The following is a 27,315-nucleotide window of genomic DNA, read 5'->3' on the forward strand; positions in this document are numbered from 1 at the left end:
GACATGTCTTAGCCATGCTTGCAGTGTGTCTCTATGGGATGGCAAAGTTGGTCTGTCAGTTGCTCCATATCTGTCCACCACTGCAGACTGAAATTTACTCAAGCGTTATTATCAGATCAAACTTTCAATTTGTAAAATACTTTGGATTGTGAATAGTTACGAAATGTTAGCATGCTAACATGCTAAGGTCAGATGGTGAAAAACATTATACCTGCTAAACATCAGGACGTTAGCATTGTGAGCATATTTTACTTTCAGCCATTAACACCATTGTGCCAAACAAAGCCTCACAGAGACTCTTATCCATAAGAAAATTTCACGTGGGAAAAACCATACAATTTCTCTATTACTAGTCCCTGTTCCTATGGTGCTGTGCCACATGCTCCTGTGGTAAATTCCTGTGGTGACATTTACCACAGGACTGTACCTCAGGCTTTGTGGTACTGTACTATAAATTCTGTGGTATTGTACCTTACTTTCTGTGGTGTACCACATGCTTATGGAAAATTGCTGTGTTGTATTTGGGGACGTTTATCACAGGATCATATCGCAGGCTCTGTGCTCCCACATCACCGGTTAATTACCTTAGAAAATGCAATTTGTGCTAAATCTATGGTACAGTACCACAGGTTTTGTGATATATTACCACAGAATTGGCTTTACCTGTGGTACTGTATGGTCATAACACATGAATACTACAGGAACTCATAAGAATAATCTATCTATTTTTTTTGTTTTTACAGAAAGACTAAATAAATTAAAAAGTTATATAGTATTCTCGACCAGACTTGGCAGTGTTAGACAATACCGTAGGGATATAAAATCATGTCTGTATGCCAACTATGAAGCTACAGCCAGCAGCAGATTAGCTTAGCATATCAGCAGCTAGCCTCGGCTTGCCTTGACTGGCAGTTGCTCTCAAGAAGGTTGGATGTTTAGCCTGAATTTTTTTTTTTTTTTTTTTTACCTTTGGACAGAGCCAGGATTGCTTTTCCCCCTGTTTACACTCTTTATGCTAAGCTAAGCTACCTTTCTTCTGCCTGTATAGTTTCATGTTTAATGTACAGATATGAGATCTTCTCATCTAGTTCTTGGCAAGACAGCAGAGTCAAACTACTTCTATAACTATTAACGAGTAGGACGTCCTCAAATGGGAGAAGAGTCCCAACAACTGGACCATGTGAGCATATATTTGTCCTTTCAATGCGACTAATCCAGATACTGCTCACATACTATTCAAGTGTTTGTGGGACTCTTCACTCTTATGAAAATGATTTTTCAAGCTCAAGCGAGAATTATGCCCAAAACAGCTAAGTTCAATTATGTCTTTCTCAAGTACACTTCGGCAGACTGCTGTGACCCAAGACAAATTCATTCAAGTCCTACACTATATGTTTGACCATCAGATTTAAAAAAAGGAAATTCAATTCTTATACACCGCAAAAGGTCAACACAGCCATCTCTCAGTTAGTGCCAATGAAATTTCATATTGGATGTACATGAAACAGAACATGAACTGGACAGCTGGAGGTGAGGTTGAGCTTAACCTGCCACTGTTGTGTGTTTCAGTGTGTACTGTCTGAGAACAGGGTGGGCGCCTCAGGTCTGCACTCATGTGGTACGCCCACATGGAAAGGTCAAGAGAAGCAATAAATTCCGAAATTAAGCCTCAGAGGAAGATTGAGGAGGCAGGTGAATATTAGGATATTTCAGTGGGAGCAGCCACACAGCGGGGGTTTAAAGGAATAGGAAATAACTGTAATCTAGTGTGTATGGCTGTCCTGAGAGTCCATTATATCATGTTGTAGGATTCAGCAGAGATGAAGGTGAGAAAAAGCCCAGGGCAATGCCTGGCAATAATTGACTCTGTGTGTGTCTGTGTGTGTGTCTGTGTGTGTGTGTGTATGTGTGTGTCTGTGTGTGTGTGTGTGTGTGTGTGTGTGTGTGTGTGTCTGTGTGTGTCTGTGTGTGCGTGTGCGCGCGCGTCTGTGTGCGTGTGTGCGTGCATGTGTGTGTGCGTGCGCATGTGTGTGTGTGTGTGTGTATGTGCGTGTGTGTGCATGTGTGTGTGTGTGTGATAGCCTATATTGCACGCAGATGAGCTCAAACACACCTAGGTGGTTTATGTTCATCACTGAGCAAGTGAAGTCTGTGTTTGCATGTAGTGTGAGGGTCTGTGAGCACATTATGTGTTTGCCTGTGTATGTCAGAAAGTGAAACTGCTGTGTGAGAGCTGAACCATATCGGATCAGCCGCAGAGTAACAGGCACATTATTACTGCACGGGGGAGGAAACAGGTTCGACATCACACAGACGCACTTTCCTTTCATCGCCTCTTTCCTCTGTTTACTTCTCCTCCACCTTCCTCTTTATCTCTGCTCTTTTCATCCCCCTCCACTTCTCTTTCTTAACCGCCTCTTTCTTCGTCGTCTCCCCCTTGTCTTCGTCACTCTCAGCCAGTGAATAATTTCAAACTGACCTCTTCTCGTTATTCAGTCCTCACGTAACGCTTCACTACCTGCATCCCACTCCTCTCCTTTTTTTCTGTCCCGTTCGATCAACCCTTATCTGCTCCCACAGTGGTTACACAGAGTTTCCGAAGATATACATGTATCCGTCCTGTGTGTGAGTGTGTGTAAATGTGAGAGAAGTTTTTCTCACAGTCTGCTGCGGGTGCTGTTGAGAACACACGGGCCCCACGCTCTCCACTTCCAGCTGATGTTAGGAGCTGGGAGACCATAGGCGGTGCATGTTAGAGTCTGACTGCTGCCACTGGGGTACGGGCTGGATGGCTCTGCCACTTCTTTCTCATGAATCTGTGGGGGGACTGGGGAAGACGAGAGGCAATTAATCCATCCATACAGCCAGCCATAATATTTAGGGTCACAGACATATCCCAGTGTATGTTCACACTTTTGACTTTTCTGTCTTTTACTCCCATTCACAGCTGTGAGACATTTAAATTCTCTTGGTGTAGAACTAGATTATGATTTATCATTTATGATACCTTCATGAGCTCATTTGTCTTTGCACGCCCTCTGTAATTTGTACAATGGGTGGAAGCAATAAGCTGATGTTACATCTGCACATAGAAATTTAACAAGAAGTTGAAGCAGGTCCCACAACTGTTCAATCTGTCTCCACCACCATTTTGTGCATATTTTGTTTACTGTTTCTGCTTTTGCAATAGTTAAGCTTTTTTTTCTGACAAAAAAGAAAAAAATAAGATTTAAATTTTCCCAACAGATTCAAAAGAACATCAGAATAGACCCTGATTATGCCTTTATGTTTAAAGCCAAGCACTTACCATAATTCTTCCATTGTTGTGCTTGAAACAACTTAAAATGCACTGCACTCTCTCTGCCTGTCTTAGAAAAACCTCTAGAGTTTTGTCAACTAGTGCTCATCTCCACAGAACATCTGGTGTGATTCAGACAAATAGTCTAGTTACCGTTGACAACAAGCGTGATGTTGAGCCTCCTCTCCAGCGCAGCGGCGCTATTTTTCAGCACCACCGTGTAGTTCCCAGAATCCTCCTGACAAACATCCTTAATCTCCAAAGCGTGGTTAAGATGCATCCTCATTCTTTTCATCTTGAACTCTGGACGGTGGTTTATCAGCTTTCCATCTCTATACCTGGACACAACACACACACACACACACACACACACACAACACTAAGTTGCTACACCACAGACTACACTCTTGCTGAGGTGCTTTGCCCCTAAACAAATCTGAACATCTCAGTTGCGTGAGGCTTAATTACGCTTTTCAAAATTGCCCATTAGATTTAATGAATACATAAGAGAGTCTGATCTTACCATTGTGTTTCGGGTGTGGGGAAGGCAGTCACATTTACTTGTAATTTGAAAGACTTCTGGCCAGCAGTTACCTCCACCACTGGTCCAGTTCTGTAGTCGAGGCTGATAAATGGCCTATCTGAAAGAAGAGACATTCACTCGTTCACAAAATGTCAGTAGAAATGTCCACTGGAACTTCTCAGATCAAACCTGTGCTGTATCTGTACAGTAACTTAAGTTTGTATGGATATTTCCAACACATTTTAATGCTGTGAGTCTGGGTTCGCTTTGGGTTCAGAGCCACCATTCAATTTGGTTTCCTTTAGCAATTCCTTTAAAGCAGTTCTTTTAGGAGAAATTACTCTTCTTCTTCTTCTTCTTCTTCTTCCAAATGGAAAGTTGAAGCAATAAAATGCACCATTGCTCAGTTCAATGCCCTGAGAGTTCTGTGTGCTATGTGTCACTTCAGCAAGTGACATAGGGCTGTTTTAATACGTTTTTAGCCATGCTAGCTGCATGACTCTAGGGACAGAATGTCAGTCTGTGGGTTAGTCCACCACTTTGGTCCAGACTGAAATATCTCAACAACTGTTTGATGGATTACCATGAAATTCATTACAGATATCCAGGGCGTCCAAAGGATAAATCTTATTGACATTGGTGCTCTTTTGACCTTTCCTCTAGTGCCACCCTCAGGTCAAAGTTTTAACTTATCAAGTGAAATATCATCTACAAACAGGATTGGCACAAAATCTTGCTTGGAGGTTCATCATTCCCAGCCGCACCTTGAGGTTGACATGTGGTTTGAAGTGAAATATCTCGACAACTGTTGGATGAATTGCCATGAAACCTGGGTCAGACATTCACGTCCCACTAAGGAATTAAATTGTAAAAACTTATGGATTGCATCTCTTTCCATCTATTGCCATCAGGTCAAAATTTAACTTGTCCAAAACTTTTATACCTGCAAAACTAGAGACATCTCTGCTATCCTCAGGTGTACCCTGTGTTTAGTGCTAATTATCAAATGCTAAACATTATACCTGCTTAACATCAGCCTGTTAGCCTTGTCATTGTAACCATGTTAGCATCCTGATGGTAGGATTTGGCTCAAAGCCCTGTTGTGCCTAAGTACAGTCTCACAGAGTTGCTGGCATGGCTTTAGACTCTTAGCATTGTTGTCATCTACATATACCCATGGTTGGTATGTATTTAAGCTAAGAGATTGATCTACTGAAATAGAGGAAGGCCAGGTAGTAAATGTAGACTGCTCTGTGCGAGTGCTTACCATGAACTGTGACCTGAGTTTGTTGGGTTTGTGTTCTGTCTGTGCTGGTCACGTTGCAGTAGTATGTGCCACTGTCTGTGACATTGACACTGTGGATGGTCAGGATGCTAACAGCCTCTGTGGCATGAGACAGAGCTTCACGATGGGGCTTGGTGTCCACCCAGCTGTTGGTCTGGCAAGAAGAAACACACTCTGAGTATCAGAAAACACTCTCTGAAATTCAGGTTGACTGCTGCTGCTATGTACCTCTTTGCCAGGGTAGGACCACTGAATGTCCACCCCAGCGTTAAACTCCACCAACGCTGTGCAGTTCAGGGTGAGGGCCTCCCCCACCATGAGCTCCACTGGGTCCTCAGGAAACAGCTTGACATCGTAAACCTGACTTCCTGTCCGGGAAAAAGAAAAAGGGGGAGGGAGAAACAGAGGGACAGAGGGAGGGAGACAGTGACAGAGGTCACGATGACATTGTCAGCAGTTTTTCCTTCCTTGCTGGACCAGAGGAAATGACTTTCCTTTGGACCAGAGGAGCCATCCCACTATAAAAAAGCTGTCTGTCACAAGTTCACATTTCTGTGCCAAGCTATATATCAGTGAAGGAAATTAAAATGGAGTACAGTGAAGCCTCAATTCCAGATAAGAGAGAAAAGGCAAGAAAGCTTTGGACACTGGCCTCTGATATTCAAGCCACCTCTCTGTGCAGTCACTGGAAATGACATGTGGTGAAAAAAAAAACCCATATGCTGGTGATGTCTTTGCAGCAGACTGTGATAGCCTGATTGTTCAAACGCTCCATTACCGTTCCGAGTGAAGACTCGCTCTCAGTTTCTCCTGTGACTGATGCTGCTGTTACTTTTGGCCAGCGGTGGGTATGAGTTTCCTTTTGCCCTCTGAAGTGAGAGGTAAATGATCTCACACAACATAGCAAAGAGCCTGCGAGTCTTTCAGAGTTCAGCCCCGACGAGAGGGAACCTCGACATAAAATCCTGTCCCTTCATCTTAGTTTCTTAAAATTTAATTATGCCCTGGCCTTCTCTTACTTTCCATTTTTTCTTTAAATTCTGCTAGGATAATGGCACGTCCCCACATAAAAAAGGGAGTAGTTGACATAAAATTATTACAAATTGATACTATTAAGGCATAATTTGCTCAATGACTGCCTTACAAAATTGTTGTGACAATGCAGTTGGCCTAGCATCATCTTTCATTTTCAAGCTTTTTTTCTTTTCAACAAGAGCACAACCTCAAATCTAATCTAATAAATATTTGTACTGGGCGTTTGCTGTTCTGCTGTGTTTCTATTGCTGCTAAATTTAAAGTTTGTATGAACATTTGACTGAAACACCAGAGGGTACCGAACCCTGTAAACCTGAGTCAACACCAATATAATGTGTTTCACCTGTAATGTGGAGCAGATAGTTGGCAGACTGGTACTCTTTACCGCCCAGTGTGGCCACACACAAAACTCCGATGAGCATTGATGCACTGTCTATGATTTGTCGGGGAATAGACCAGCCTCGCTTGTTGTCCCAGGTCATCCCGCTCTGCTCCAGAGGTGAGGGATACTGAGATAACGCACACGCACGAACATGCACACACACACACACACACACACACACACACACACACAAACACAAACAAAACAAAAAAATCGCTTGAGCTAAAATCCACAATTAAAACTTGACAGCTCAAATTGGAGGGACAGAGTGTAAGAAATCTGTGGCGAGTACAAACCGCATGGAGAGTGACGTTCAGATCGGGCACCGTGACGAGACATGGCACTGTGATGTGCGTGGAGAAGCGTGTGATTAAAATGGTCTCCAGGTCATTTCCGTTGCCCTCGCTGTAGCTGCCTCTCCTGAGGAAAGGGTGCTCGGGGTCTGGATGCAGATAGAAACAGAGAGCTGTTAAAAGGTAATGCTGATAGCAGCTGGGATAATGACAGCTATTACTGAGGTAACTTCATGAGCGGACAGGCAGATATCTCACAGCCTGATAATGACCCCCAAAGACACACCATACGTGGATTTAATCACGATTACCATGTAATGCAACAGTTCAACCTGTCCCTGCACAGTAAATAGCATTAAGAGCTACTATTACGTGTCAGCTTAGGAACAGACAGCCGAGGGGTTTAATCCTCCTCTAAACAGTGTTACAATTTCACCCCGAGATGTCACACCTTGATTTTTCCCTTTTTATTGTGTGCGACTTGCAGCTACTGTTGCACACAGCTGTCGGAGACATCACAGAAACTGTCACCAATTTACATTGCAACCGTTATCACTATAAAACCTTATATTCCCACAGCATGAGCGCACACTATAATGAAAATGCTTATCTCTCAGTTCTTCCTGTCAATGGCAGTGAATTCTGTATAGCAGCCAAAGATGTTGTATGACTTCAAACTGCTCACTTCTTTCTTTATTTCTTTTTTTGACATGATAAACCTCCTATTATAGTCATGCTTTTTTTTGCAGCACTTCAAGCTGGTGCAAGGGTGGGGTGGGTACAAACAGTCCTATCGAGAGGCTTATATTTCTCCCCTGCGGTGGTCTAAATACACACAGGTAACAGAAATAATACACAACTCCTCGCAGTTTAAGTTCTTCACAATAAATCACTGTAGGTATTAGACTGCAATCGGTTTGGAAGAGGAAATGTCCCACCCGGGGCAAAGAAGAGTTTGCAAAGCATGAGGGATATGAGCCTGGGTGTGTGTGTGTGTGTGTGTATGTGTGTGTGAGAATGTAGGTGAAAATGTGTGTCAGAGGAAGTGTTTGTATATTTTGCATGTGCCTGTGTGTGTGTATGCAAGCCAGCGCATTTACAGTACATTCATGCATTTGGGTCATACTGTACACTCGTGTGTTTTTGAGTGTTTATAGGATTGTGTGCAGCACATACGGGTTAAAGGGCCGATGTCTGCCTGTTTAACTGAACCCACATGCGTCCTTTCTCATCTCCCTACACGCTGGGTCTAATTTATGGCTGTGATTTCATCTGCTTCTGATCAGCCCCCTGGTTAGATCTGTGGAAACTGTTTTGGCACCTTGTCAGAGGGGATAAACAGACGTTTCACACGAGTGGACTGGTCAGCAGGACTCCCCTACATGACAATCATCTGTCTCTCTATCCTCCCCCTTCTACTTCTCTCCCACAGCACATGGAGCAAGGCGAAGAAAAGAAAAAAGGCAGCCCTTAAGGACAAGCTCAGACTCCTAAAGTCAGCCTAAAAGGGAAAGTGAGAGCAATAGCTCTGAATCCTAATATATGACACACTATGAAACAAGGAAAGATGTGTAGGAAACATTTTATTGTGCAGCCCCAATCAGATTTGAGGCTCTCATAAATAACATGTAAAGCCTCATGAGACTAAAAGGGAGCTCATGCTGTATTTCAATCTTCATAAATTAATAACATATCCTTTCTGTAATTAGAAAAGTGAATGAACAGCTCTTTCCTACCTTTATCAAACACTTTGCATCTCTAATTTCCGAAACATTAATCTTGCCAGCCTCCAGGGTGTTCCTGGGGCCAAGTCAACAACCTCCAGTTCTAATAATGCAGGGGTGGCTTTGATATTGAAGTCATATTCAAACAGGAGATCTGTTGCAGTACAACAGCTATGGTTTTCTTGTGAACAACCCAAGGAAAAGAGAAACTAAAGCCTAAAGTGTCCACATAGCCAAGCCAAAGAGCTGCAGACCAGGGCAGCAGGCAGGAGATGAAAGATGCTCTCTTTAAATACAGAGCAAGTTCAGACAGCTAAATGGCCTCGCAAACTGCAGACTGACTACAACATAAAATGACTTCCGAGTAGAAAAGTAAAGTCATGGATGAAAATAAGATGTTTTGTCATTTCATTTTCATATTTGAGATGCACTGGACCCTGACAATTACTTTTAAATGAAATAAGGGAAAGACTGAAGCAGACCTTTATAATGAATATTTTATGCTGAGCCAGCGAGGTGAATGAGTCATTTAAATATTGTGACTTTTCATTGTCAAGGGAGTTTGCATCAGCATCAGCATGAGTGTATGCGTGTATGTATCCGTCTGTGTGTGGGTGGCTGTGTTTGTGAATGTGTGGCTCACCCCTGACAAAGACATAAATGCTGACGGCAGTGGTGCCGTCAATGATGACCTTGGCATCCTTATAAAAACAGCGGTAGTAGCCGGTGTCTTTGCCCCATGCCCTGTTCAGGACCAGCCTCTTGCAGTACGGCCTCCCCGGCTGCCCTGGACACTCGCTGACTAAGGCGACCCTCTGCCCGGTGGCCCTGGGGGTCGACAGCTGGGCCTGACGGTCGGTTAACTCCTGTCCCACCAGAGTCTGATCAGGCCAGGTCCAGGCCAGAGTGTGCTGTCCCCTGAGGACACATCCAGTCAAAGGACATGGAACAGATTTGACATTAGTATGACCATCGGATAATAAATCATCATCCACAGGTAATATTAGGAAGGATAAGTTCACATTTTTCTATCTCTATAAGCCTATCTTAAAATAATAGCTCTCTGTATATATATGCACAACTGATTAGTACTAAATATAACTATTTAAAGTTTCTATTTTAAGAAATCAAATTACAGCCATTACTCACATTCCACTTGTAAATGTCATGTTTTGACTATTAAAGTTGAGACCAAAGTGTTTGCGTGTGTGTGTGTGTGTGTGTGTGATGCTATAAATTTGTCTGTGTATCCACATATCCCTGTTTGCTTTGTCACATAAATTCAGTTACGGGCGGACATGTTAACCTGGAGGCATTATGAGCGAGATTGAGTAGGATCATAATGGTGGTCTGAAAACTGATAGCTATGCTTTCACCACCTGCCTCCACCAACTGCAAATGTCAATGTACAAACATTTGCAGGCGGTGCCAAGATGTGATGACAGGGAATGGACAAAGGGCAATGGAAGTATTCTGTGGGTTATTTTCCAGCCCTTGTGAATAGCATCTATCTGTCTAGATTGGATAAAAATGTACATTGTGAAGACTAAATTGACTAAAATGAAACTGACTTCCTCTCCCTCAGGATTGACGAAAATGTGAGGTTTACATGCAAACAATTATTTAAGACCTGTTTTGGGAAAAGTCCAAAAGTATCACCAGCTTTCCAAAGACAGCATTTTTTTGTGCCGCAGAGACAAAACGGTCAGTAGAGTGACAGCTTGGCAGTGGACAGCGTAGCAGAGATTTCATAAGGATAAAGGACGATTATTATGAGTGAATTCATATCTCACATCGACTTGGTTTATATGAGTGCTGGCTTTGTTTTAGAACAAAAAGTCTCTATGTGTCTTATAGGACATGGGCTTTTATTACTTGTATGGTTTAGAAAATGTAGAGTACCACTTTTTTCCCTGTTAACAGAGTTTTTTGTGTGTGATTCTTTTTTTTATTCAAACTGCGTCTGAGAATAGTCACTCTCAGTAAAACCTGTAATTTTGTGCTTCATGAATAAAATTCACATGACTATTTTCCATCAGAAACACATTGCATAAAAAATGCTCTGAAAACTGGACTGAAAATCTTTAATAATAACAATGAATCACTGGTTGAGGAAGTAGTAGTAAAATAACAGTAGCACCCATTGAAAATACTCAATTACAAGTAAAAGTCTTACATCAATTATGTTACTTAAAACAGCAATATGTTTTTTAAATTTTGTTTTAATTTATCATTATGAAGTAAATGAAATGAAATAAATTTGCAGGCTATAGAATAATCTGCATTTAGATTGGTTCCCTATAAGCCTTGCTTTCACTATGCAGTTCTGTCTGCCACCAGGTACGAAATCTCCCAGGAAAATGAATGCTTGATTTACGGCACAAAGGAAGTGCATCTGCCACTGCACAACCTGAACAGAAAGAGGATAGCGCTTCGCTTTAGGTAGCAGAAATGGTGGATGGTGGAACAACCAGAGTACCTGTGGACACACTACCCAGCACCGTTGCCGGAGGAGGCAAAAAAGACGAAGACAGAGTGACTGAAACTGAACTGGGACAGAAATTCAGTTCTGGGCTACTACTGGGACTGAAGAGATGGCTGGTAAAGAGACTGGCAGGGACTGTTTTTACGGTCCATGTGAGAAATGTTAAAAGTTATGTTACATTGCTAAGAGAGTGTTGTTTTTATATTATGATGATTACTGTTGCTATGCGTTAGGGGGCGCTAGGGTGAAACTCAAGGCAGTCACAAACACATAGGGAGACACCAGAAGAACAGGATGTCATGTGACCGCCTCAGTTGCTTAAAGTAAACAACAACTTCTAGCATGGCGAAGTGGCGGTTACATGAAAAGGGAGAGTAGGTTTTTCTCCAGGTGCGGTCAGATCAGAAGAAGGAGGCACTGTGCCAAGAGGCTGGGACCAGCCTGTGCACCAACAAAGGGAGAGCTGAGTCTAAACCACGGCCTCTCCCCAGCTTTTTCACCAATCAGATTGTTACAAAAATATATACAAAACTCTGTGTAACTGCTAAGATAGACACTCTTCTCTGGGACGTTGGCCACAGCTAACTGCTTGTAGACTGATTTTGATTCTCTAATAGCAAATAAATATTGGTTTCAACGGATAACTTTGAGTGGAGAATGAATGCGCTGACAAATTTGGTGACCATGACGTGATTTGCAAAAGAGAAATTGGATCCGGTCCACGAATGAAGATTTTCAGCAGGACCTGACCGGAGCCCCGGACTCCTAGTCACTCACGAGTATGCTCATGAAATAAGGTAAGCAGAAGCCTGTTGTTTTAAGAACCAAAATTCTGTACATTGGCTATATATAAATTCCTGTGAGTGCATAGGAGGTAAGGTGGTTTACGGAATAAAGTGAATAGAGTTAAAAGATAAATGTCATTGTATTGTGTAATATTGGAGAATCAAGATTAAAGAGAAAAAAGAGATAAAGTAAATGAGATAAGATGAGATGAAGCATTGAGAAAACAGATACGTGAAACTGCACCTACAACCTTAAGTTGGGAGGATAGCAATTGGAATAAAGGTTTTTGACATCACTGTTGACTCACGACCTAAGATCGTGATCAGTGGATGTAAAAGTTTGGAACATATTTGATCTCTGTAATACCTGAGATGTGACTAGTGGAATAATATGAAGAAAAGACTGGAGGAAGACTAAACTCTCTGGTTCGTGAATGGTACCTGGAGCCAGCTGACCGGTCCATGCTAGTCTGAAAAGTACCACTAAGAACTCACATCTGTAGACGTGCAGTGTCTAGTCTGTTGCATTGTCAGGAAGAGATAGATGTGTGTGTGTCTCCTAATGAGCTTCACGGCAGAGGCACAAGCTCAGGGGAGACCACGAAATTAAAAAGTAAAAAGTAAAAATTGTATGGGGTAATTCCTGTAAAAAGCGGACGGATGTGTATTGTTTGGAGCAAAATAGTGTGTGAAAACGCTAACGGAGTGCTCAGATAGTTACATAGTCTTAGGAGATGTTGGGAATTCACATACAAGTTGGCAGTGAATAATAGGCCTTTTTTAGAAGTGTGAAGCATGCAATTTATGAATGAATGGTGAAGTGGGGTGGTAGTGATCAACAGTGTCTTGGTGGAAAGGGGAGCAGCGGAAACCTAGCAGTGATAACATAACCTGCTTGAGCTGTGGAAACCTAGCAGTGTTAACAGAAGCAGCATTCCACCAATTGGGCAAGTTGCTCGGTTGAACTCCATAAAAAAACTGGCTGGCTGTTGAGGGGAATTGAGAGCCTGGGGGAGAGTGAATTGTGAGAGGTCATTGGCATGGGCAAGGAGGGAGGCAGTAACACTCCATAGCTTCCACCTTAGTTGTGGCAGTGGGAAAACATTCCTGGGGCTCTGCCTATGCCAGGATGAAGAAAATAAGAGATAAAGAAGTAACAACCACAGTGCTGTGTGAGATCATCACCTACATAGGAAAGCAACAACAAAAGTCAAAGAAAGATAAGCGAGGGGAGGCAGGAAGGGAAAGACGACAGTCATGACTCCCATCACACCCACACCAGAAGAGGAAAACAAAAAGGGCCAAGGTCCGGCCTATGGCACCCTCCCTGTACCCAGCCCTACCAATCGAGCCTCCCCCAAACCATGATGCTTCAATGAAAGGACAGACTAAAGAAAAAGCCATCCAAGCACCTCTATTACGTGTTTTGGATGTAGAAATGCCAACTGATGAAAATAACCAGAGTTTCCAAAAAGAGATGGCCGCCATGACTGAAAGAATGGTGAGTGTAATGAAGACTATGGATGAGAAAGTGGGAAAGTTAGAGAGCTCAATAATAGAACTCTCCACCAATCATGCTGATAACGCATCCTCCTCCACCTCCACTGTCTCGTGCAGGTCAAAGAGAGACATTGGCCCTACCCCACTAGTGGCTGAAATGGGGGCATCCAGAGTTAAATACACAGCTGACGATGAAGAAGAAACTACTGAGGATGAAGAAGGAAATGAAGAGGAGGAGAGACAGGAGCTATGGTCACTACAGGGCCCTGACCCGAATGCCTGGCAGAGTGTGAATCTGAAGCCGGTAGCAGGCGTAATTACCGGACAGTTCAACAGACATCTTGAACCCAAAAGGAACCCTTCATCTATCCACCACATGCAGCTCCGACCCAGAAACAAAGGTGGTTCAAAGGAACCTCCTACTGGGGCGGGCAGTTATCCATTAAGGGTCACGACTACTGGGGCCCCGGCGTACGTCCCTTTCGCACACCGGGACATGGTGGGCTTATTGGCCAAGCTACCACCATTAGGAAGAGGAGCATCTGACTGGATCACTACCTTAGAAAGCCAAACCATGGGAGAGACCCTGTGTGTAGGAGACTTGAGAGCCCTCCTAGGGAAAATCGAAGGGAAAGAAGTTGCAAAGAAAATACTAAAAGAAGGGGGAGTGGCGAGTGGAACACCTTATAACACACCTCTGAATGCTGTCAGAAACCAAGTGTGGAACGCCATGAGAAGAGAATATCCTACGGAAAGAAATGTGGACAGCGTGGGAGAAGTTAAAATGAAAAAGGATTAAGAGATGTTGGACTATCTGAAGAGAGCAGCGGAATTGTGGGCCAAACACACAGACACATGACATGATTCCAGCGACTCAATGCAGGCACTGTGGCAAATGCAGTGCATAAGAGGCCTCCCAGAAGGAGTCCAGAAAGCATTGAAAGAAGTGGTGGGACTTCAGAAGCTCCCATATAAAATGTGGGTTGAACACTTAGATCACCACCATCATAGATATGAAGACAAGTTAGAGCAAGAAGAGGAGGAAACAAAGAAACTGTCCCACCATCTGCTGAAACAAAACTCCAGCAATAAAGGTAGGAGACTGGGTGCAGGTGAAAGTCCACAAAAGAAAGTGGCTGGATCCCAGATGGACAGGACCCTATGAAGTTACTGAAGTAACTTCCCACGCGGTCCAGGTAAAAGGTAAAGTTGGAGCTAATTGGCACCACCTGACACATTGTGCACCTGCATCTCCGCCCTCACGCACTTTGGCGGAGGTTAGAACTGATTTGGCTGAACAAGGTGAGGGTTCAAAGGAGATAGACTGAAAAAAAAAAAAAAGACAAAATCCTCATCAACACCATGGTTGAATTAAACAGACGACCATGGCACCCCTTTAGGCACCCAGGCTGGTGTGGGCTAAGGGGAACATTGTGTGCGTTTTTGTTCATATCATTAATCATAGTACTCCCCATTATATTGTGGGAGATTAATAATAATCACGCCACCAATACTACTGACAGCATTGCAGCTACAGCTCACCTCCGACCGAAACGGTCTCTCACCTCCAGTAGAGCCCCACTTAACATACAGTTTACTGAAGGACAATAGCACAGTTCATTGAGTGCTCTACCTACAGGGAAAGAGGGTTATATGATTCCAGGTCACAACGGATGACCTGTACAAGGAGAAGCCAACACTAGGTATTGTAGCCTGTGACCTTTGCTTACTGCTGATGAAGGTTTACACCTTAAAAGGTGTAAAAGGAGGGATTTGTGAGAAATGTTAAAAGTTATGTTACATTGCTAAGAGAGTGTTGTTTTTATATTATGATGACTACTGTTGCTATGCGTTAGGGGGCGCTAGGGTGAAACTCAAGGCAGTCACACACACATAGGGAGACACCAGAAGAACAGGATGTCATGTGACCGCCTCAGTTGCTTAATGTAAACAACAACTTCTAGCATGGTGAAGTGGCAGTTACATGAAAAGGGAGAGTAGGTTTTTCTCCAGGTGCGGTCAGATCAGAAGAAGGAGGCACTGTGCCAAGAGGCTGGGACCAGCCTGTGGACCAACGAAGGGAGAGTTGAGTCTAAACGACGGCCTCTCCCCAGCTTTTTCACCAATCAGATAGTTACAAAAATATATACAAAACTCTGTGTAACTGCTAAGATAGACACTCTTCTCTGGGACGTTGGCCACAGGTAACTGCTTGCAGACTGTGGTTTTCAGATCGGAGGAGATCCATGTACATGCTGATTGTGATTCTCTAATAGCAAATAAATATTGGTTTCAACGGATAACTTCGAGTGGAGAACTCTTATTGCAAATAAATTAATGCGCTGACATCCACCAAGATTTGTACCAGTAGTCCCGATCGTCCCGATGGTCAGTCCGTCTATTTAGAGAGCTCCAAACCAACATTCTGTTGGCTTTATTTCTACTAGATCATTAAATAACAAAACCTGCCCACTAATCAAAACAACTGGGTGTTTTACTCTGCCTTTATTGCAGCAGTGAGATCAGGCTTTGTAGTTTGGGATTCTTGCAGTTGTCGCTTTTGGTACAGTATAGCCAGGCTGATAGCAGAAGCCATGTTGCTAACACTATTTCAAGCAGCCAGAAACATCTATGATTCAGACTCCATTTGATAATCTAAATAAAGAACATACTATGTTCTATTATATTCAATCTGGTCTTTGCAACAGCAGCACCAACATTAATACCACTTGGGAAGGCTATGGGGGGAAAGTCCTCCAATGAAAGTCAAGTTTTTAACCTTGTTAACATGTGTGTACGATGTGGTTTATATAATAGATATATCATGAACGAAATAGGCAGTCAACAGCATGACTGACTATTTCCACCTTCATACCTCATATAACCTAAGGAACCAATCCTGTCAACTTGCGGAATGGAGCGGCGGGAAGAAAAAAACGGAAACTTGTCACGGAGGGCAAGAGTTTGCACTAGCACAACCACGAAGGCACTGTCAGTTGCGAGCTAACCAACAACATAAACAAGTAAAAGATGCTAACAGCGCTAACCGTTCTGATATGTATGCTAGTCGCTGAGTTTGGTCACAACAGACTGCTCATTTGTCTGGCTCTAACATGTGGCTGAAGCTCTCTGATGCTTCTTCCAACACTAACTATCTTGATATACACTGCTTCCTCCCCAGTCATCAAAACCTTATCAGCACAGAGAGCAAGAGTTTGCGTTAGCACCGTCGCTAAAACTGTGCCAGCCTGCCAGTTACAAGCAAACAAACAACCAATTAACTACGCTTACCTTCTGATCCATCTTTTGTTGCTGATTTTGTTGACAATAAACTCCTCAAAAACTCCCGAGTCTGGGTCTGACTGAGGTTCAAGCATGTGACTGAGTCTCTCCCATGTTTCCTCTGCTAACCATATTGTTTCAACTGACAACAATCGGTGGTGGGCGGGGCATAAGGCCTGATCCACATTTTTCAATGAGGAAGTAAGCCTCTATGTGCTTCACTTTTTATGTGGGAAACCCATGTTAAACAAAATATTCATTCATATTTTTTACATAGTTTAAAAAATGTCTGGAGAGGAACTTTAATCATAAATGTTCCAAATGTACTCAAAAGTACTCAATGCCAAAAAATGGCCCCTATTAGTTTTATATGCTTTTATGCTTGAATTTTAGTTGCTGAAACATAAAGCAGCCTTTTACTGTTGTAGTTGCTTGAGCATGTGCTATTTTTTTTTTAACTAATTCATATGGGGCTGCAACTCATGATTCATTTCATAATCAAATAATCTTAATTTCAATCAGTTAACTGCTTTGTAAAATGTCAGAAAATATCGAGAAATGCCAATCATCATTTCCTAGTGCCCAATGTGACATTTTCAAACTGCTTATTTTGTCCTTGTTTTGTTTGTATTTAATTTAAGCAGCAAATCCTCTGATTTGAGTCGAAGTAAAATGAGAATACTCAAGTACAAGTACTTGAAATTTGTGCTTGATCAAATTTAGCCTACTTGTTTACAGGCCACCACTGCAACTGAACGTACCTGCATGTAATAGTGAGTGTTTCGTGCACTGGAATCACTAGGTCGCCTCTGGAGCTGTCAAGGATGGGTGGAGTCATAGAAAAGCCAATCACCAGACCTGAGGGAGAAAACACAGCAACTGCATTAGTTTCATGTTACACAGGTCAGTCAGGACCTAGTGGATTTGACAAGGCTGCTGGTTAGGCTGTCAAATCCCAGTAACACATTAAGGATCTGAAACCTGACACGACGGCAGCTCAGATAACACGTTGTTCATTACATTTACAAGCTGTAAGGCAATCTGTGGGTAAAGCACTCGGTCACTCATGCTGAGAACACCCAGACAGAGAAATCACGGCCTACTCATGAGGCGATGTTGCTCCGAGCTCCCTGCCTCCTCCTCTGACATAGCCACAAAGACCATTTGCCCTTGATTCATTACTAATGCATATACTTCACTGACTTCTGCTTGGTTAATACAGCCGGTCTAGAATGTCATTACCTTCCCAGCATCCCCTCAGGGTGCTATTAGCACTTAGCCAGACTCCACACCTACAGTCTTTCATATATAAAAGTGTCACCATGACTTATGCCCCACCTGGATATCATTACAGATGAAAACACACACAGCACAGACTGAGGGTGTGTATGAGGGTGCAGAGGCTTTCTTTGCACTTATTAAAGCAAACAATAACCGTTTTATCATTTGAAAGAAATTGTGATAAATGTCCAGTATTTAATGTACTGTATGATTCCCAGCATAATAAACAAAGCAGGGTAAACTATTCAAGGACAAGCAGAGCAGCAATTCAAATACCTGAAAGCTAACAAGCAAAACTTTGCATACCATTAACAAATGTCTAAAGTCTATCTTTTCACGGAAAAAGAAAAGTGCTTGGGGTCAAGTGGCATGTGCAACAGAGCATCAGATTCACATTTTGACATTAATGACTCACACATCTTCAAGCATGTGTAATACAGACAACAGACTGTACAGACAGACTTCAGCCCGAGCAGCTGAAAGCAGCAAGAACCATTTCATAACAGTCACTCATGACCTGCTGCCAATCAAAACCCAGAGCTCTGGACAGCTGCAATTCTTGTACACAAACCTCATTCCTCCAACACATCCTGCTGCCCAGGGAGCACAATAGAGCCCAGTTATTCTTATGTAAATATTTTGTTAATCATGTTTACAGTAAAGGCTGGTCCCAGTGGAAGGAGACTGATCGGCCTGGGTTCCCTTCAATATCACAAACAGACTCAACTCAACTCAAAGATACCCTCAACTCCGAGCGGCCAGTCATAAATACAGTGAAGTTACAGTATAGACAGTATACAGTTTTTATTACAACAGACTTTTACACAGCAAGGTCAAAAATCTTTATTTATATTTGTCCTTCAAACCTTTTTTTTTTTTTTAACTTTTTTACTTCTACTTCACTTGAAGTTTAACACCCCCCAGGAAGAAACTATTTAATGAGTGGAAAACGAGGGTGTGAGTGAATATAGCTGACCATTTTTACACTGTGGCATGACAACATTCAAGGCCACTTTTCTGCTGCATTGTAAACCAATTCCATTTGTTTACTTTTGACATTTGGTTATTTATATCACTGAAAGGGTTTTGTTTTCAATAAAACTGTACTATCAATGAGAAATAATTAATAAAAATTAAGAAAGATATTTTACCAGAAGCTTTTTACTGCCAATAGCATGTCAATTCTATGTTATATTTAGTTTTATTTAAAAGAAAAAACGTGACATTTTGAGAAATATTCAAATTTGCTTTCTTGCCGAACTGTAGATGAGAATATTGACAGACTCTCATGTCTGTATTCTGATTATACAGCAGGTGGTTAGCTTAGCTTAGCACAAAGACTAGAAACATGGGGAAACAGCTAGCCTGGCTCTGTCTGGAGGTCAAACAGAATCTGCTTGCCACTAGTAAAGCTCACTAATTAACACTTTGTGTATCTTGTTTGTTTAATTTGTACAAAAACTGATGTCCGCTGATTTCTTGGCCTGATGCAGTGACTTGCTGGAGTCACAGAAACAACAAGATTCCTCACTTTGTAGATTAAACAAAAGATACTGAGCTTTAGAGGGGAATTTCGTTACCTGCAGACAGAGCCAGGTTAGTGGTTTCCCCTACTTCCAATCTTTGTGCTAAGCTAAGCTAACTAGCCCCAGACTGTAGCTTCATATTTACTGTATAGACACAAGAGTGGTATCAACATTCTCATTTAACATTCGGCCAGAAAGCAAATAATTATATTTCCCAAAATGCTGAACTATTCCTATGTGTATTACTATTTCTGGTGAAAAATATCCATTCACATTTCCAATATCCTTGTTGAACTGCTGCAGGGATCACAGTTGAGCCAAAACCATTAAGTGACACCTGTTTCTATCTTTGTGCGGATATGTATGTAATGCTAATTTAAAAGCACATAAAATCTACAAAATAACACTTGAATTAATGTACAATAGGACAGCTAGTATTGTCGTACTGACACCAAACAAACATGTTGAGGAGCTGAAGTGGGAAGCGATGGCGGTCCTTTACTCATTCACAGCTCGGCTCACAGCAGGGTATTCCTTCCCTAAACGTTCAGAGATCTTTAACTCTGCCCCAGAGGATAAGCAAAGTTTTCCCAACATATTGTCTCAGCTCAGATGTGAACCTGCCACCAGCTTCAGTCCCATCACCACCCCACCACAACACAACGCAGCTTTTGTCCTCACACCTGAAATGTTGTGAAGACAACAGCAGGATGTGTCTGAGAAACATACACAGGGGCCAATTATGGCCTCCAGCCAACCCCCAAGAGCTATTTCTCTGTCAGGACCAGCTCACGTCTTCACTATTTTAGGAATAACAGTTTTCCCTCACACATGCTAAGGTTGGAGAGCATGAGAGTTCATCTCCTTGAGTGCAAGTTCAGTTTCAAAGGAGAGCAGACAGATGAGTGCTGGACCTCCCACGCATCCCAGAGATTTCAGATGTCAGATTTCAGTCTGTGCTCAACAGACCAGGATGTTCCACTCTGGCCACAGACCAAAATATTCAAATGATTTGTGGGAGGTACATTTAGAATAGAAATGCATTTGACAACATTAAAGCTGCACTAATCAATATTTTTATATTAACAATGGATTAAATGACTATGCGTACTGTGACACTGGTGGCCCACTGTGATGAACAGTATCATCACTTGACTCTAAATTTGCCCTCAGCTCTAAAGAGTGTTTTAAGTTCTTTCAGCACGATGTTTTGGTTTTCTGGCCAACAACTTTACCCCTTTGGTTCACTCTCACTGCTCTCATCAGTACCGAATGCTCTAATTGTATAAAAGCTGCTCAGCACCAAACAGGCAAAGGTAGCGACTAGCTGGTGAACATAGTGGAGCATTTGGCTGCTAAAGAGCCAAATATTTTTTTCAGGATTTAAGGCCAGAAACAGAGGTAAAAGGTGAGTGAATACTGGACTTACATTTGTTGGGTGAAGAGAAATTTATCTCCACATAAATGCTAATGTTGCTCAGAACTTTATAAGGTGATTATGTTGTATGATTTTTTAAAGTTAAAGCTTTATCATTGGTCTGATGTTCAAACACCTATAACACCTGTGGCTGTTTGAATAATGAATTTTGCTCTGACAGGCAAAAGTGTAAGTTATGTGACTTTAGGGCCACTAAACGTCTTCAGAAGGATGTCGGGGTGGATGGTTGGATGTACAAAGTGAAAGACTTTGACCCCGGGGACCACAGTTTGCATCCTGTTCCCTACTGGCAGTCAATGTTGGTTTCTTTTAACCATGACCACAAAATCTTTACCTATCCTTATCCAAGTGGTTGTAGTTGCTTAAACTTAGCCAAAATAAAACATTATGTGTGGCAGATCTGAAAACCTTTTTTGTAAAAAAAAAAAGATCTCCTCCTGCGGAAAATGGGGGAAAAGTGTCAGAAAACACTTACATGGTTCGTTTTAAAGGTAATGGCCAATGACCTGTTTTGTCACTTAGAGTTTAAAAATGACCAGCTTTGTCTCCCTCCAGCGATAGTATCAAATAACACACTGTGGCAGAAAGCAATACACACCATCACAGATATGACTCTAATAAAAATGAATGCCCTCAGAATTATTTGAGTTGAGTTATGATTTTAACAAGGACATAGGACCACATATCTCCGAGGAGAAATGGTGTACAGGCTGATGTGTGCTGGTGTGATTTTTCTCTCTGGCAGATGTACAGACTGAGTGATGAGCTCTGAGCTCAATCTGAACTGTAGCTGAGTCTCAGTGATGGATGCTTCCCTCACAATCTGTCGAGAGATTGCCCACACTGACAGACAGAACGCAAATTGTGAATCTTTTTGAAATGTCAATACTGACTGGCATGGCCTCAGAGACATCAAGATGTTTGCAGGTGTATTTGGGAGGGAAACCTGGATGAGTTACATTTACTATGAAAGGGAAGACTTTAGCTTTAGCTATTTGAAATGCTCCAACGTACAGTAAGATTGACTGAAATGTCTATCGCAAGAGTGTCATACACCAGAGGGCAAAGATGACATTACACCCACACGGAGTCAAGCTAACAGCTCTTTGAAGTCAAGCAGAACGTTTCACAGATCATTCAAACTGATACAATTCATAACAAATATGCTGGTGTACTCCGAGGTCGGTGCTACCGACATGGTCTGTTTCCAGGGTGAGTTTGGGGCTAATGTGTGCCACATTATTTGTCAAGGCTTTGGATCTCTAATACATCACTTGTCATGTGAAGTGGCTCTCTGATAACTGCTGGGGGAGGTGCTGCAAAGTCATAACTTAATGCCTGCTGGGTTGCACACATGGCTGCGGGCCAAAACAGCCACCGACATCTCCGCTGTTTGGACACCACAGATTGATGAGAGGTGGGAAAAGGGCATTTCTATGCCATGCATACTGTAGGTGACTCTTGGCCCTGATGCTCCACGAGAAGCTAGTTCTTTCCCCCATGTTTCACAATGATGAAAATGCTTGGTGTCAGATGTCAATATCTTCCATATGGATGTACTATATAATGTATACACCATGTTTCCAAACTGTGAGACACCAGATATGGAGGCCTGACAGCTTGTCAGCTACATAAAGGGTTTGAGAAAATCTATAATCCCATTAGCAAGTGTTTGCATTCTGTCAAATATAATTAAAAGCACACATTGCTCCAATGTACAGCTATGTGAAGCGAATGCCAAAGAAAACCAAACACATCAATCCATACAAGTTCATGGCTGATAACATATCTTGTCCTGATAATAAACACATTTTCCTGCCGTGACCTTTCATGCTGCGTTTCTTGACAGATTGTTATGACTGTTATCACTCAGTTACCTCATTTATCTTATTACTCATTAAATAGTGAAGTTAAAAAAAGGTTAACAGTCTCCATATATTGTACAAGCTTTGTTCCTGAACAGCAGTTTCAGCTGGGGGAGAGTCAGCACAGACAGTTATGTAGGTGGACAAAGAGTAAGCAGAGCTGCAGCTGTGAACTCTGGTTTAAGGAGACTGTGTTAGCCCTCTGTACACAAGGCAGCAGCTTCAAACCGAAAATGCCTGGTGCCTGGTGTCTCAGTTCAGTCCTGAGTTTAGCATTTTCAAACGGATTCTTTTGTGTAACGTATCTTTCCAACTTACCACAAAGCCACTAGTTTTTAAATTCATCTCTGTGAGATATGAAAATCAATCCATTACACCACACACTTGAGACTTGCTTGAGTTGCTTCATCCATCACAGTGAGGAGCTTGTCTGCATTAATTTTTGTCAGTGGTAAATTACAATTGCATTGTAATTCAGTGAGATTGATATGAAAAGTGCACACTGCATTAACTCATAATGACAATGGGACTTGCAAAAACAAATGCAGAGTTGATGATTATAGATTACACATCAGTTGCAAAAAATCTACAATTCGATTTTATTTTAAAGTTTAATACACAGCAGCGTGGTAAGCAAAATGGCTAGGAATGCAAAGTATATGTGATTTGTTGAAAATTTGATAAAACACACAAAACAAATACGTTTTGCTGATAATTTTCTGTAGCCAGGAACATCTGACAGATCAACATCTGTTTGCTCAGAATGATTGCCAGGCTTAAAAAAAAAAAAATCCGTTGCATGGTGATTGGCTCGTGGAGAACCACCTTACAAATGTGAACATGCGGGGCAGTGAGCCAAAATAATATTTGAGCTCGGTTTCCTTCTTTTCCCATGCATTCCAGCTGGTGGTGCGGAGATAAGCAGCAGCTTTGGGTGATTAGCTTCCACCAACAAAAAGCAACATCACATTTTTACCCACAAAGAATAAGACTAAGTATATCCAAAGCTGATTTACTCCTTCTGTTATCATGTTATTATACACCGCATAAACACACAAGGTGAGATATGTAAAATCCTTCAGACACGTAAAAGCTTCATTAACAGTCTCTGATGGTGAAGCATTAATGTTGTAGCCAGTTTTCTTTGTTTCAAGAACTTGAAATGACAATGACTTCAATGAACTTCCAAAATCTTGTGTTCAGCTGGGATTGTCACAAATAATTAAACTCAACAATTAATGAAGATTCAGAAAATAATTCTTCATTGGGAGTCGTCTTGCATGGTTTTGTCTTAGAGAAACAGCTCACTGAACATGCCCTTGTAAAAACTTGACATTGCGCTTGAGAAATGTGATTTCTCTGTTGTTGTGAAAACCCATTCTCACTGTGGGAGCCATGCATGTGTGTATCCTGCACCAGCTCCAGCTGGATGTGCCAAGTAAACATGAAGGTTTGAGTGGCCTAAAACAACTTTTCAGGCGGGTATTTGTTTAAAACAGCAATAAAAGAGAGGAAATGATAAATGCCTAGGTAGATAAAAAGTAATACAGATAAGAATGAGGCAGTGAAAACACTTTGGTTTGTCGTGTTCTCGGACATGCTCACCATGTGATCATATAGATATGACTGCATTAGACATATGGCTTGACGCAGCTGGTCTTTGTGTCTTTTTTATGTTGCATTCCTCTGTCATGATGGAAGTGTCAGATGTATGTACAGTATGTATGTGAGCCATGTGCAAGAAGTCAGAATTTTTCTAGGACTATGGTGCCTCTTCACTCAGCATGTGCATCACGCTACACTTTGATGTGTCAGCTCCACATACCTGGTTGACAGAGAGGAAAGATGTGCCACTGGCTTCTTGGCAATTGAAATAGGTAAACAGCATGCCAGAGGAACATCTTCAGTAGCTCTGCACTTAGGCTTGAAGTGTTGCAGAGGACTGCTGCGAGAGTTTTGCAACAACTTAGTGCTGTGAAATATGCTAGAAATATGAAATTAGTGACACTGAAAAATGCAATCCCAAAACATATGCGGATGCACAGTGAAGCTGGTTTCCGATCACTCTTAGGTTTCACATTAAAACTACAAAATCATATGCACACTGAAAAGCATATGTACCTGTAACTTGAGTCCAGCCAGGGACATCTTTTTTACGCGTCACTCAGTCTTTCTCTGCCCTCACATTTCCTGTCTGATTTGCTGCTGTACCCTATCAAAATAAGGCAAACCTCCTACAAAGTAATAAAAAGGGAAAACTGCAAAATATATTGCAGCCCACTCTTTAAAAATCACAGTAGAAATACATAAATCAAACAAATGTGCATCTCAAATCACTTGCTTCCACTTTTTCTGTCCCTACTGATGTCTAGACGTGTACATGCCTTCTCTTTCTCATGCCGTAAAAAGGAAATAATGGAAAATTTCCAACTAAATATACAGTAGCTCTGCAGAGTTACAAAGGCAAAGAGAGTTTCAGTTCCAATGCATTATGTGCTTGTGTCGAGAAGAGTTATGGCAAAATGAAATGTAGAATTGCTCAATTAAGTGGGAGAAAACACAGTGGTGAACACAGTAGATGTTTTACCCATTTAAATTCCTCTGCTCATTTTATCCTCTGCTGAGCTCTCTTAGTGGTCTCATAGTGGTGGCTTTGTCACAGTCAGAGTACTGAAACTGGACTTCCCAGCTTATGGAGGACACCTGGTGCGTAAAGATAAATCACATAACACACACAGGGGAAGAAGCGTAGCTGCCATAAGGCACCCGAAGCCAGTTAAAAATGTAAAGCTTCTCTGACAAGCAGACAGATACAAGGCAGGCAAGAGTCGAGCCCCATCAAAGGTACACGTGAAGACGAGAGCTCCTCTCCCTGTGGCTACGTCACATTCCACACTGAAACTCGTGTGAAAAGCGGCGCAATGTTTTTCATTGTGAGCAAATTTCCTGTTTTTTAATTTTTTTTAATTTTGTTCACGCTTCTCCCACTTCCCTTTTTCATGGACAGTGAAGGAGATGTTGCCATTAGTGTTTCCTCAATCCTCTGTAGTTTTGTCTCTGATCAGTCATGTGACAGGAACAGGAAAAGAGGAGCCTTGTGTAAACAAATAAAGCTTTTTTCAGCGTCTCGTTTTGGCAGAAAGGATGCGATGTGGGAGGCCTTCAAAAATACGAAGGTTTTCACAGAAATGGTAATCGTAATTAGCTACTTGTGCTGTTGCTGTGTGTTTATATATTGTATGAATGAGGGGAACACCTGGAAAGTCATTTAAATTGATCTATATACTGTACACAGCTGTGACTCCTCCTCTTCAACTGATGCTCAAAGGGTTAAACAGACTTGAATGAGACAGCAACTGTAATTACTGGAACTGCAAAGAGCAAAACTGTAAGTTTTTAAGGTCGAAGAGCAACATGTAGGTGACAGTACATCTACACAGTTATTTCAGTGCCACAGTAGTTGGCAAAGGGCCAAGGCTGAAGCACTCTGAAATAGAAACACCCTGTATGTCCGGCAAGTGACAGGAGGCCAGGCAGGCCACGGAGCAGACCTGCTCTCTGGATGTGGAGTCAGCCGGCCTCAGGCTACAATATACTCCCTCTCTCCCTCTCTCTCTGAGAGAAATAAATTCCGCTTCCTCTGTCATCTGGAGACAAGGCCGGGCCAAAGCCAGGCGACGGACTGACTGGCAGCCCAGCTTTGATTTCATTGTTACCATGGAGGAGGATGACATCCCTGTCCTCTCCACTAGTGGAGGAGTTAGGCCTTTCCAACATCCTGCCAGAGGAGGGGTACAAAATTAAGGATGCGGCAACAAGCCATCTGGGCCTGCTTCCTATGTTTTAAAACCTCTGTCCCTGACTAAATCTTCCTGTACCTGCCTCACAGGCACACCGGACAACTCAAGCGCTTCCTGTGTGGCAAAACCATTTTTTGCATGTCATCATTTTTATCATTGAGAAATTATTTCCTCTGCTGAGAAAGGAACCGAGCATATTCTGTTTAATGCTTTGTCCCAGCTCCTGGTGATGACATTTCTGTTGGTGAGCATCTAAAAAATGTTTTTGAACACAAGCAAGTGCCAAAGATTAGCACAATCCAGGCCTGCTGCGATGGCTTGCACGCTCCTAAAACTCACGCTGTGACTGTTCAGAGGCCAAACTTTGAGGTGCCCTATTACTGTGCTTGTTACCTAATTCCTGGAGATTTGGGTCATAAACAAGTCTCTGTTGCGATGTCAGATGTCGCAGTGAGCTAAATCACTACGGCAGCTGCTGTAAAAAACAAGGTCAGAGTATGGAGTGCAGGGTCAACAATTAAGGTGCCGAATGCCTAAAGGGAGGGAAGCTAGTAATTTCCTCAGTGTTTGCCATTGGACTCTTTCCCATGAACCTTCAGCAACCTCCAATGGCATGGCAAAAGGTATGAGTGACCAACATGGACTTTCAACACACTGGCTGACACTGATCAGCAATTTGAGCGTAATAGTGATGGTGGCTCTCGTTAATCTGATAAGTGCTCTAACTGATGCTTGTTTCTAAGCAACGCAAGCTCTTTGGTGTGTTGTAATATCCTCGTAACAGCCACCGTGTCTCAGGATCCAGTTTCTGCC

At 42.3% G+C, this 27,315-nt stretch overlaps 1 protein-coding gene across 2 annotated transcripts in view; it reads right to left on the reverse strand.

Annotated features, from left to right (window-relative positions):
* Positions 1-27,315, reverse strand: part of flt4 (fms related receptor tyrosine kinase 4) — a 51,531-nt gene that overhangs the window by 17,351 nt on the left and 6,865 nt on the right. For both annotated transcript variants that reach the window (XM_087172901.1, XM_023402132.2), the window contains exons 2-10: positions 17,354-17,450; positions 9,184-9,458; positions 6,820-6,965; positions 6,485-6,650; positions 5,335-5,474; positions 5,089-5,260; positions 3,822-3,939; positions 3,452-3,636; positions 2,662-2,827 (exon numbers count right to left, since the gene is read on the reverse strand). In XM_087172901.1, coding sequence (XP_087029027.1) covers positions 2,662-2,827; positions 3,452-3,636; positions 3,822-3,939; positions 5,089-5,260; positions 5,335-5,474; positions 6,485-6,650; positions 6,820-6,965; positions 9,184-9,458; positions 17,354-17,450 — 1,465 coding nt within the window. The remainder of the gene's footprint in view (positions 1-2,661; positions 2,828-3,451; positions 3,637-3,821; positions 3,940-5,088; positions 5,261-5,334; positions 5,475-6,484; positions 6,651-6,819; positions 6,966-9,183; positions 9,459-17,353; positions 17,451-27,315) is intronic.

Source organism: Seriola lalandi, unplaced genomic scaffold (genome assembly GCF_002814215.2).
Source record: "Seriola lalandi dorsalis isolate HSWRI2012SDOR001 ecotype SW California unplaced genomic scaffold, Sedor1 jcf7180002053898, whole genome shotgun sequence".
Classification (NCBI taxonomy): Eukaryota; Metazoa; Chordata; class Actinopteri; order Carangiformes; family Carangidae; genus Seriola; species Seriola lalandi.